Genomic DNA, 12,440 nt, shown 5'->3' with positions numbered 1-12,440 from the left:
GAAAAAACAAACAATAAATAAAAGATAAACGATGGATGGGGGGGGGGGGGGTTGGAGGCTGCAGCTTTTCCTCTAAACTGAAGCTCCTGTAGCTTTTGATGCTGTAAAATAATGCAGATTGTTGTTTTTAGGACACGTGTCGTGGAAAGGCTTCAGAGTATCGACGGCAGCTGGCGCGTGGTTAGTTATCATGTCTGTCATGCTATGTGGCCCAATAAAGTTGATCCTTTCCATTAGGGGATTTTCTTTCATATCCCCACTCGATCGGGATTATGACGACGACTTCGATTGACTTTACATGCTACACGCAGCCCGAGGTAAAGACGCAGCTACGTTCATACATGACCTTTTCTTTTTTTTTTTGTACATTTTTCTCGGTCTTGCAATCAGGCCCCGGGGCTTAGCTGTGAAAACACACCGAGCCATGCAAAGTGACACACATGTAATAATGTGAACGACACCTTGTGACCCTTTAATGCACACGCTGATTGTCCACACGTTTCCTGCATGGACAGACATGCATGCTGCAAACAGCCTCTGTCGCCTCCTCCTCCTCCTCTCGTGCTCTTCCTTCTTCATGTCTCCATCCACCCCGAGGCTTTAACATTCAGCTCTTGTATAGTTGATACATGTGTGAGCCCCCCCCCCCCCCTCCGTCTTAAAGCAAAGAGCGGGGCAATATGTCTCGTCGCTGGCGTGGAGGAGGAGGAGGAGGAGGTGTTGTCAGCGAGGTAATCAAAAGCCGACGTCTCAATCAGAGATGGAGACACCAGCAGAGCAGAGGGGGGGGAGGAGGAGGGGGGGGGGGCAAACACAGGGAGGAAATGCCTCTTTTTTTGTTCTGCCTGTATGGACAGCCCGTCGACCTTATGCTTGAGTTGTTGCATTCAGGAAGTAAATAACAAGACAACAGATATTGCGCCTGGAGTGACTTCACTGTACACTCTGTTAAACCTGACTGGAGTGGATGTGTGTCTCTGCGAGGCAGAGCTACAGTAGAGAGGGAGGAAAGTAGGTCATCATGCTTACATTGGGTCACACTCGTACGCTTTGCTGAGAGAGCGTGGCATCCTTCAGCGTTCCTCCCTCCACTCTCACATGCACTCGGGTTTGTTTTTTTTAAAGAGGGGGGGTATTTTTTTTTTTTTTTTACCTCTCTAGACTTTCCATAGTAAGCATCGACTGCTCTCTGCTGTTTTCCATGCGTCAGGGGGGGGAAAACCGCTGAGTCTGCACTTTGCATGCCTTTGAATCCATGGCCTCATCATTTGAATCATCATCCTTTTTAATTGAGCCTTTATCTGAACACGCTTCTGTCTCTGTCTCCCTGCAGCCTCCTCGACCTTGTGTGAGGTAGAGAGGAGGAGAGAGACTCTGTGGCTTAAAATGAACACGATCACCCCCCCCCCCCCCCTTTTTTTTTGTGTTGGTTGAAAATGGGGTTTGCTTTGTACTTTCGTATCCGAGTGTTTTTGACCTCACAGCCCATTCCTGCTGCAGACATGATAAAAAAAAGAAAATGAATGCTCTGGTGTTTCCTTTGTGTCCCCGGCAGCTGACATCATTTCTCTTCTTTTACATCCACTGATTGTTTCTGATCAAACGCCCTGCACTGTGTGATTACAGGTCCATTCGACTGAAGCTCGATTGATGCTACAGCACAGTGACTCACCTTGCAGCACTTGTCATGCATTAGATTCCTTTGCTCCCCCCCCCCCCCCCCCCAGTGGGCAGTTTGTCATATGTCTGGAGAACAGGCATTGATTTGTAGCGGTGCGGAGGATGAGGCTGACCCTGCTGCAGGGATGATTACAGCTTTGCACCCTGATCAGAACAGTCTGATCTCACTGCTTCAGGATTGATCTTCAGCTGAGACGACAGTACATGATGAAAAATTCATTGAGGACATAATCGTCTGACTGACGACGTGTTTGACAACCAATTAGCTTCTGTTAGCCGACAGCTAAGGTTAGCAGGTTCCACTGTAGGTGTACGATGGGAACATCTTTGCATCTTTTCTTCTGGAGATAAAAAGACGATGCGTTCAAGTTCTTGACTTTATCCTCCTTAAAGGATTTCTTTTATTTATATCTGCAGCTGATTCTGTAAACACAAACAATCCTTATGTTGACGCTGCTCTTTTATCCTGAGCTAATGCTACGAAACGTCCTTCTTATCTGCACTGCAAAGTTCAAATTTGAATGACAAGTCGAAGTCGTTATATCACCAATTAAGCAGAAGACAGTTTCAATAGATCCCAAAGTGTGCTCATGGACTCACCTGACCCCGAGGCCTTCACTCTGCCGGTCTGACTTGTTAGACCAGGATGTTAACGGTCTCTTAACACATGCATGTCCGTGACCTCTCCAGTTTTTCCCCTTTTTGGCCTCAGCTCTGACGTTTTTATCACCCCCCCCCCCCCCCCCCCCCCCCCCCACCTCGGGTTGTTTGAAGAGATCATTCAAGCTGCTGTGTGTTTATGAGACGTCGCACAGAGGAGGGCTTCATCGCGGCTGTCAGGACAGACGACTCTGACATGTAGCTGTTTCATGAAACGCTCTCCCTCCTGTCTCTCTTTGCTTATCTGATCCAGAGGTTTGTTTTTTATCTTGGGAGGTTTTCTAGTCCTGACAGGAAATCCTCCGGGCAGGACGATAAGCTTCGAGAGGAGGCATGTTGACATATTTTTTTAAACTTACCCTGAAACGTCTTTTGCTCCGGGAGAAGTCGCTCTCTTTGGTTTGATCGCAGCTTCACATTGTAAAGTGATCTGAAGACCTGGACTTTAAATAAGCAGCGACTGTGCCGTCCTTCTTTTCTCTGATCCTTGACTAACACAGCTTTTATACACGAGGGGAGGAGCCGGCGTTAACACAGCTCCTGCAACAACACTAACTAACACTAACTCTAACTTCTCCCTCACTGTAGACAGTCAGGACACATTCTTTGTTTCAGACTTTGCACCATGTAGACCGTGTGCAGGAGCTCGCCTGCAGCTTTCTGTCATCAAAAACAACAAATTACTGCTCGGGACTTTTTAGTTTTTTTTGCCGCTGTGCTATCGCGATATTTTGATTTTTACAAGAATTGTATCCAGAATATTGTGACAAACCTTTTGATTGGTGACACAGGGAATAAAACAAAAAAAATATTTTTGAGAGTTGGAGACCCCGAAATCAAAAAATATCTGAGTAGATTGTAAAGTTGTCCAAGTTTGATACCGTTACATGTGTTGTTCATTTTGATGTTCGGTCCTATCAGACGTCCGGAAGTTTAATAAAAACAAATCTTCAGTCATATGTTATATATATATATATATATATATATATAGAGAGAGAGAGAGTCTGCAATGATTGCAATAATAATAATAATAATCATTGTTTTAGCCATATTTTGTATATTTTCTCTTTTTTCCAACAGAGAGTGATCGATTATTTATTTATAGTATTACTTTTTGTTTCCTGCTACATTTTATTTTTTTGTCTTATAAGCTAAATTTCCCAGAGGGATTCATCCCAACGGGATCAATAAAGTTCAGTCTAAGTCTACGTGTGGTAGAATTTCCCCTGTAATGAAAGGTTAGCTTGGTCGTCTCGCAGGTGTCAATAATGTTTGATGCTACGTTTTTTCTTACTTTCTGTTGCCGTGACAACCAGAGTGTGCCTTCTAATGAAGGCTGCCTGTAACAAGTCAGATCCTGGAAACACCCTTTGTGTAAATTCCTGCAGAGTGAGTCCTCGTGATGTTCACTTTTTTGTTTATTGGCAGTTTTCATCGTGCACGTAGCAATCATAAAAGGAGTTGTTAGAGCAGGAGAGCACACCTATGTTTGAGCTGAGTGTGCGGTCCAACGTTTGCTGACTCACGTGTGGCCTCTCAAGAGGACGGCTGCTGTAAAATATGAACGTCAGCCTGAAAGCCACAAAACTGAAGCTGTGTTTTTGTGTGATCGTGTTTTAAAACCACCAAATAAATCAACAGCAAATCACCTTCATCGAGGAGAACAATATTGGCGAACTCGCACATTCCTTTGCTGTGATACTTTTTATTTGCAGAGCTTCAGTATTGGGTCAAGTGTAGAGCGTCAGCCCACATTGCAAGCTCTATCTCCCCTCTCCCGTTTCCTCTGCTCCTCCCTGGGGTTCGCTCATGAATGACTCCTCGCATGTCTGCAGGAAGGAGAGGAATGAGGAGCCATCGGAGCAGAGGGATCATCAACACATCTCTACACTCCTATCACAAGATAGACGCAGCACATTCTCTGTGTGTGTGTGTGTGTGTGTGTGTGTGTGTGGGGGGGGGGGGTGCTGTCGATTGTCCTTTTCTCTCTCTCTTTTCCTTCTGAAGAATCTGCAGCTTCTCTCCTTTCATGCAGCGTGCATCCATAATTTATCTTCAGCTTTTCGCAGCGTCCCAGCGCTACTTCCGCATGTTTCCTGCATGACCTTGTCTTTCTCCTCCCCTGCTATCTCATACTGGTGTGTGTGTGTGTGTGTGTGTGTGTGTGTGTGTGTGGCTTCACTCTGGTTATTGTCACAGAACAGGCCTGGGAAGTGCACACATTTCATGCCATGGATTCTGCAGAGTAAATACCCCGAGCGTCACGGCTGCTAATATTGATGGTATTATTAAAACACTTTGTGCACCCTGCTCGGTGCTTCATGTGAGACTGTGTGTGTGTGTGTGTGTGTGTGTGTGTGTGTGTGTGTGTGTGTGTGTGTGTGTGTGTGCGCGTGTCCTTCAGCATCTCTCTGGAGGAACACTTCTGACCTCAGCTGAACAGCTCTGGGGGAGGTTTTGGAGCGAGAGAAAGGCTTTACTATTGAAAGAATGAAAAAAAAGAAAGAAGGCAAACTGTACAGTTATAAAAGGGAAGGGTAAGGCTGTGTCTGTGTGTGTTTTATGTCTGTTGCCATAGCAATCTTTCCATTAAGTCACAGGCTGGGGTTTTTCCAAACAGGGCTCGTCCACCTACTGACACAATGAGAGAGAGAGAGAGAGAGAGAGAGAGAGAGCAGGCGCGCAGATGTAGAAATGTAAGCAAAACAAAGGAGAAAAAAAAAAAAGCCAAGACAAATATAGAAATATAGGCCAGGTCAGCGAGTGCTGCTGCTAAAAATAAAGAGTGATGGACGAGGAAGGAGGTGAGGGAGAAAAGACGGGAACACTGAAGCAGGTGAGAGAGAGAGAGAGAGAGAGAGAGAACAGAGAAGCAGGTGAGCTGCTGAGGCCGAGCACGCTCTTTAATCAGGAGAAAGAAGGGTGCTGTTTTAAGATAATTACAAGGTGCCCCCCCCTTAATCTTCTCAACACACCACACTGAAGGTTTGGGCGCCATATCCCTTCAGGCCTGCTTGTTGTAAACAACCAAAGAGAAAGTTTTTACAAGCTGAAATATTCTGTAAAACACACCTCTCCTCTTTTTTAATAGCTGCTGTTCTGCACTCTTCTTCTTCTTCTTCTTCTTCTTCTTCTTTACTTTTTTCTCCCTCGCGGTCGACAAGTGCGCATACGCCTTTTTGTCTACGAGCGGTGCCAAGAAAAACATCAAAGACGTCCAATCCTGTGAGAGCGCACGAGCCCGCACAGCACAGGCGGGTCTCGCTCCGCCCTGCAGTCCTGTCTGACTCCTCCACTCCTTTAATAAGTAGCCCCCCCCCCCAAACCACAGCGAGGGCCACCGGCTCCGGATTCATAACCCAGCTGGACCGGTGACATCATCGGCACCAGTCTGCTGGTTTCTCAGTGTGTGATGTCACAAGCAGGAACATCGTCACGTGACGAGCGTGGAGAAAGGGAGAGCGTTCATTAGCGAGTCCACACGTGTTTTTTTCGTGCTTTTCTGTGGTGAACTTTAGTACCACAATGTTCTGGAGGTTTTTTTTTTTTTTTTTATTGTGGCAAGAAAGCAGGGTGGGGCTCCCAGGAGGTGTGAGGAGAGGAAGATGACGCACACACACACACACACACACACACACACAGAGTCATTGTGTTGTCGACACACAGGGGTCAGAATTGTGACTAAACGTGATCTCACATGGAGGTCTCTGACCTTCAGAGCTGAGAGGAGTCCTTTAAGGATGTGTGTGTGTGTGTGTGTGTGTGTGTCATGATGTTTACGTGCTGTCTTTTGTTCTCCTCAGGTCCGAGAGATTCTGGGACGCTGTTCCTGTCCAGCTCAGTTCCCCATGATCAAGGTGTCAGAGGGGAAGTACAAAGTGGGAGACTCCAGCGCCTTGATCTTCATTCGGGTAGGCGGACACAAAACACAAATATCTGTCGCTATGACAACACGAGTCGGTGTCGTATTTTAGGTCTCGTACGGAAGCCTCGAGCAGACATGAATCCATAACTTTGATTTAAACCTTTTCCTGTCTTCTCTCAAGACCTATTTTTTATTTTTCTTGAACACTTTTTTTGTTTTTTGCAGAAATGAACTTAAGTGACCTCATTAGTGTGGTCAGTGGCAGCATGGCCTTCCACAGTCTGATTTTCTACTGATGTTGAAGTTTGTCTTTATTTTTTGTGTCCAGCTGATTTTGATCCGCAAACTACGTCAACGTTAAATCCAAAGAGGCTTTTATTGGTCTGTAGTCCTCCGGTCGGGGCGGCACGGGTTCGAATCCGCGCATCGTTCCCCACGCTCTCTCGCCATGTTCCTGTCTCTGCATAAAGCCCCCCAAATAAACCTTCAAAACACATAAAGTTATTTTTTAAAGCAGTGTGTGGAGGCTCGGCTCTCCTGAGATACAAAAAGGGGCGGGGCTTCTAAAAAGGGTGTGAAGCCCCTGGTTTGCAGCTGAGCGTACTGATTGGTGGGCGTTCTTCATATCACGATGTGTCGCTTCTTTCATGAGCTGGATTTTCAGTCTCTGGATGGTTTGAGATTCAGGTTTCTGTTTCCTGCTGTGATTTATTCATCTCGTGTTTATTTGCATAGAGACAAATAAACATGTAGCATGGTAAGCTAGCTGCAGATGTCAGCTAGCGCTAAGTTCACTCTGGTGCAGCGATTTTAATAGACACACATGGTTGTTAAATATCAGACAGTCCCTTAACAAATACGATTAAACAAATGTCTTTAAAAACATTTAACTCAAGAACAAAAAGCCCAAAGGAGAACAACAACAAACAGGCCGAACAGGAAACCAACACAAAGTCAAACAGGAAGTAGAACTGATGTAACTCAAACACCTCGGGAAACAAAACACCCGCCTTCAATTCGGGGGATTAAATCTACTTTTGGTTGAAATGAAAGAAGCTTCCCTGGACTAAAGAATGATTTTAGGCCCCGTCCAATCAGTGTTTATGACGTGCAAACTCAGGTTTAGTTCGCTTATACGTCGTGCAGAATGTTCAATGTTGATCTTTGTGTTTGTTCCTCTGTCTGTGCACAATGTGCAGGTCTGTTTACAGTGTTTGTGAGGTCACATAAACCTGAGTTGATCCCACCACAGGGAAGTTTTTAGTTTCACAGCAGAAAGGAATTAGACGCACAAATGCAAAGAAGCACACACACACACACACACACACACACACACACACACACACACACACACACACACACACACACAGTGTACACGCTGCACAGAAATACTCAAAAAGCACAACAGTTAGAGACGGAAACATGCAGCTGATTCAAAGTGCACAAAACCAGTTTTGTGTTTTTGCACAATTAAAGGAGCAATCTGTGAAATCTTCCTCTGTGATCAGACATGAAGGACTTCAGATTCTGCTCCTGCACGGTTGGTTCTGGATGAGTTCGGAGCAGAGAAGGTCGGCGAGATCACTGCGGACATCTTTGAAGTTTTGCCTCCAGCTGAAGTTGTGTCTTTTGATTTTAAAGGTGTTCGGTTTCACGCACCCTCAGGTCTCAGAGGGGGAGCAGGTGGTGCTTCATGTGCAGACTCTTCAGCTGCAGGTCGTTCCTTCATTGCATGTTCTGTCTAAAAAAAAGCTAAAATATCTTTTCTGTCCAGCTGACACACACACACACACACACACACACACACACACGTTGTGTGTATATATAAGCTGATGCAGCACACAGCGGAGCAGCCTGTGAATCCTGCAGTAATTGCATGGAGCCATACGGCGCGTGCATATGGCGTCATATGTTGTGTCAAGGTGAACGGGGGTTATGTAGCAACAGATACACCTCCTCAGCTGCTTTCATCCACCGCTCCAGTGTGGAGTTTGTGTAACAGCAGTGTGACCTCCTCTCCCTCCTGTGAGTGTTTACATTCTGCCTTCATCAGGCCCACTCCCACCTTTTCCCACTGAGACACAATCAGAGCTTTAGGTCATTTCCTGTTTCTTATCTCGGCTGCTCGCCTGTTTGGTTCTTTTTTTTTTTCCTCTGCTCGACTGTTTGTCTCAGTTTCAGTTTTTAAGGGGATGAAACTTTAGCCACATCAGGCCTCACAGGAGCGGGCAGGAAGGCAGCTCCTGGATACCAGGAATCGATTTGGTCTCAAGCCCGAAATGTGCCCCCCCCCCCTCACCCCCCCTCACCCAACCCAGCCTCATAGATTAATGGACTTTCTGGATGGAATTACAAGTCGTCTGCCTTTACGTTATCGGCCTGTCTGAAAGGGAGAAATGTCGATATTTCCACATCAGACACGTTGAGGTTGTGATATAAATTATGTGATGACATTTCTGAGGAGCTTCTCAGTCATCCAAATGTTGGAAAATCTGAAGCTTGGCACCTGGACTTTTGAGGTCTCCTCTGAAAGGCTCCTTCACTTGTGGACAGGAGCTCGACGTCGACGTCGCTAGCCGAGTCATTTCGCTGTTTTCTGTGCGTCGCTGGGGTCGGTTGTTTTTAAAGACAGATTGTAGGTGAGGGGGGAAAGATGGCGTCTCAGAGCCCCACCTCGGTTCAGGACGGTTTAGAAAAATCCTCCCAGACGGATGACACCCCAACGTAAACGAAACAAATTGGGTGTATTGTTGCAGTCGAACTCTAAACCTCTTTTTGATGGTGTTGGAACGAAGCGTGTCTGTTTCCTGCTTTCTGATTGGGTGGACTCTGGATTTCAGGGTCAAGTCGAGGTTTATTCATTCGTCTCGGATCGGAGAAAGTTGTGGTCTAAAAATAACGCCTCCCTCACGTTTGACCCGTTCACCATCCCAGTAATTCTCCCGCGGTCCCTGACACACGGCGTGAAGACGATGATCTAGAGAAGCTCGTGTTTTTAATGTGACAGACTGATTTGTGATGTGTTTCCTTTGACTCGTCTCCGCCCCCTCCTGATGCCTCACTGGAGGGGGGGGAGGGAGGGGGGGTGACGGTGATTATGCAGCTACAAGTGCAGCCAACACACTTCCCTCATTCTCCAGCGGGGAGGAAACGGGCAGCCGCTCTGAAAGCCAACAAACAGCCATTCAGCTGCGGAGGGGCAAAGAAAAAAAAGAAGCTGAGACAAAGATCTGGGGCTAAGCGGAGGGGATGAAGTGGAGAAAGCAAATGGGCGAAGGAACAGAAGGAAGGGAGTTAATAAGGCGTCTTTGTCTCCGGGGAGGTCGAACCCCCTCGAGGGAGGGGAAGATGCCTTCAGTCATGAGGGGGCTCCACCAGTCCGAGATGATCCACGGGCTTCGTTTGATTCGACTCACCAGCCAGCGAGATTTAGGGAGAAATTGGTTCAGCACACCCCCGCGATGATGACAAGAAATCTCTCTCTGTTCGCTGTTGCCATAGAAACAGGGATCTCTACTCTGCTGAAGCCTGTGATACCCCCCCGTTCAGTGGTTTGGGAAATTAGGCGGCTCACTAACAGATCTTTTATAGCCTCGGCGGAGCTCAGAGCTGTCTGCGTAAAAAAAAAAAAAAAAACAGCAAATGCAAAAATAGGCGGATTACAGAGTGTGATAGTAAAACATACTGCTGCAAGTAACACAGGTGCTAAAAGCTTATTTAATAAAGTCAAATTCAAACTTCATAATAACTTTATCTGTGGGTTCGTACGTGTTGTAATTTCAGTGATCAGACGGGAAAGATGGCGAACATGAAACTACAAATGTAGAATAATCAGGTCTTTGTACGTGTGCGTGTGAGACTTCAAACTGAGCTGCAGTTATCATATTTAACTCTCTGTATAGTCACACGTCCTCCTCCTGCTCCTCCACACACACACAATCAAAGGTTCATTATGAACAGTAATGGATCATCTTCATGCATCATTCGAGGAAGAGGAACGATATGAAAACAAGTCGTTCAGTGATGTGAGGAAGTAAAGAAGACGCCGGATGTTTTACATCAAAAAACAAAAAAGAAAACAAAAAACAAGTGTGATATAAAAGTGTGCGGCCTTAAAGGGACACCTCACCCACGTGCATGAAGCTGTGTATCATTAGAAACATGCTCGTAGTTTTGATTGGACGAGAAAAATATGTTTTTCTTTGCCTGGAAGTTTTTTTTTTTTATATGATGCAAAAATCGTCACGTAAAGAATTTGAGGCTGACGAGGAAGAAGTACAAGAAGTTTCTCATGTTTTCATCCACTGAAGCTCGTCGGGTGTCGGTTTCCTCCGCCGCCGTTTCCACCCGCAGACAATGTAAACATGGCATCGCGTCCAAATGTCTGATCGGCTGGTGGTGAAAACAACAAATCAATAATTCACCATTTAGAAAGAAAAACAAATACAATATGTTCAGAAGTCTGACTGGAGCTGCAAACAAGTTAGCTTACAGCTTGTAGCCTGAAGGCTCGCTCTGGTGTTCAGTGGGATCAGTGGGGAGTGGCCTGCGGCGCAATGCATTCTGGGAGTTGTAGTATTTGATTCAAATCAGTTTAAAATAGATTTTCTGCTTTTTCTCGGTCAAGAAGGCGCCAAATAAAAATAATAATAATTCACATTTCTACAACATACATGACCCAATGTCACTACAGATTCATGTTTCAATGGGTGAAGTATCACTTTAAGTGCTGATGACTCAAACCTGCAGAAGTGATGACAGAAAGGATCCACAGTGTGCAGTTTTGCAATTTTTTTGATTGCATACAAATAAGTTGTGAATATTTTTTTTCTTGTGATTTTTTTTTTTATATTGTACAAGACAATACAATTACAAAACAAGACCAAAGAATATGACAGGACAAGACAGAAAAAGAGTGTGTGTTTACAACAGGCAAAATAAAAAGTAAATAAGTCAAGAAAATTAATCGATAAACAATCTGATATTTAACCATAAAGTTTGTCCATCACATATTCAGCCTCGCTTCTGTCATGGACTGCCCAGGTAGGCATCAAATCACGGGTCAAGTTCTCTTATCATGGCGACTCTGACAGGGACAAAGAAACTACTCTGTAAACTGCAGAGAGAAAAAGTCTGTGTTCAAAAGATCCGCTCAGATTTATTCCCTGAATGAATGGAGGAGTTTTATGATGCTTTAATGGCGTCTCAGTGATGATAAAAGAAACCACCGTGCAGCACTGCTGGCACATGACCCCAACGATGATCAAACAAACAGTAAACCTGTCGCTGACATAAGGCCAGGAGTAATCAGTTTATACTCTCAGGTCTGATAGAGATAAGCAGATCAGCTGTTTAGCCGGCTGCGAGGTAGCAGGGGAGCGCGGCTGATGACAACGACTTGGGAGTGGATTGGCAGGGGATTGTATTTGGGAGAGCAGGTTGGGTCAGACGTGTGATCGCAGCCAGAGACGCTGCGTGATTCAGTGAAACCAGCTCACGCAGATGTAAACCGGGGTATACAGCCTTTACAACATGTGGCTGGCAGACCCTGTTACACAACCCCAACACAAGGCCGGGGCGATGCACCGTGTTGCCTCATCTCCTGCCTGGAGGGGAGCTCTGATTGTGTGGATGTGTCGCCCCTCAAATAAAGAGAAGGGTAGAAAGTGACATAACCCCCCCAACTCCCCCTCTTCCTCCTCCTCCTCCTCCTCCTCCTCTGTGCTCCTCTCCCTGATAACTGAAATCTCAGCTGAGGAGCAGCCAGGACAGCAGGGGACGGTTGTTACCATGCTAATTCATCCTGCTCCCCTCTGAACGCACGGGGAAGCCAGCTGAGAGGCCGGGGACAGAGAGAGTGTCCTTCACTCTCTTTTATTATGCCTCCGTACTCGCTTTAATTGTGTGTTGGCATGGCGATGAACAGCCCTCATAATGGCAGCAGCTGGGAGGAGGAGGAGGAGGAGGGGGGGGGGGGATGTGGGAGAAAGGGGAAAGGAGGCGCATCTAGATGTTACGTAACACCGAAGACCGGCCGGCCTTCAGCAAGCTGCCCCACTTGTGGAATTTGCATATCTATTGACTTGTGCAGGTTTGGGGGGGGGGTTAGGGTTTAGTGCCTTGCATCGAGAAAGCTTGAGCCATTTTATTTGTGCATGAACACTGTGGGCTCCCCCATTGAAGCCTTGTTCTCTCTCTTCTCCTCCCTCAGGTCCTTCGTACTCATGTGATGGTG

General features: G+C 46.1%; 1 protein-coding gene and 1 long non-coding RNA gene across 2 annotated transcripts in view; one reads left to right on the top strand and one right to left on the bottom strand.

The window, feature by feature from the left end:
- The window catches only part of LOC306840968, a 240,569-nt gene that overhangs the window by 160,380 nt on the left and 67,749 nt on the right, over positions 1-12,440 (bottom strand). The window lies entirely within an intron of this gene.
- gas2l1 (growth arrest-specific 2 like 1) overlaps positions 5,820-12,440 on the top strand; it is an 11,714-nt gene continuing 5,093 nt past the window's right edge. The window contains exons 1-3 of the mRNA XM_079344582.1: positions 5,820-5,929; positions 6,144-6,251; positions 12,417-12,440. The exon at positions 12,417-12,440 is cut by the window's right edge and continues 73 nt beyond it. Of these exons, the coding sequence (XP_079200708.1) occupies positions 6,189-6,251; positions 12,417-12,440 (87 nt within the window). The 5' untranslated portion in view covers positions 5,820-5,929; positions 6,144-6,188. The remainder of the gene's footprint in view (positions 5,930-6,143; positions 6,252-12,416) is intronic.

Source organism: Symphodus melops, assembly GCF_947650265.1.
Source record: "Symphodus melops genome assembly, chromosome: 1".
Lineage (NCBI taxonomy): Eukaryota > Metazoa > Chordata > Actinopteri > Labriformes > Labridae > Symphodus > Symphodus melops.
Note: the sequence above shows the minus strand (reverse complement) of the source record. Positions and strands in the feature narration are given on the sequence as shown.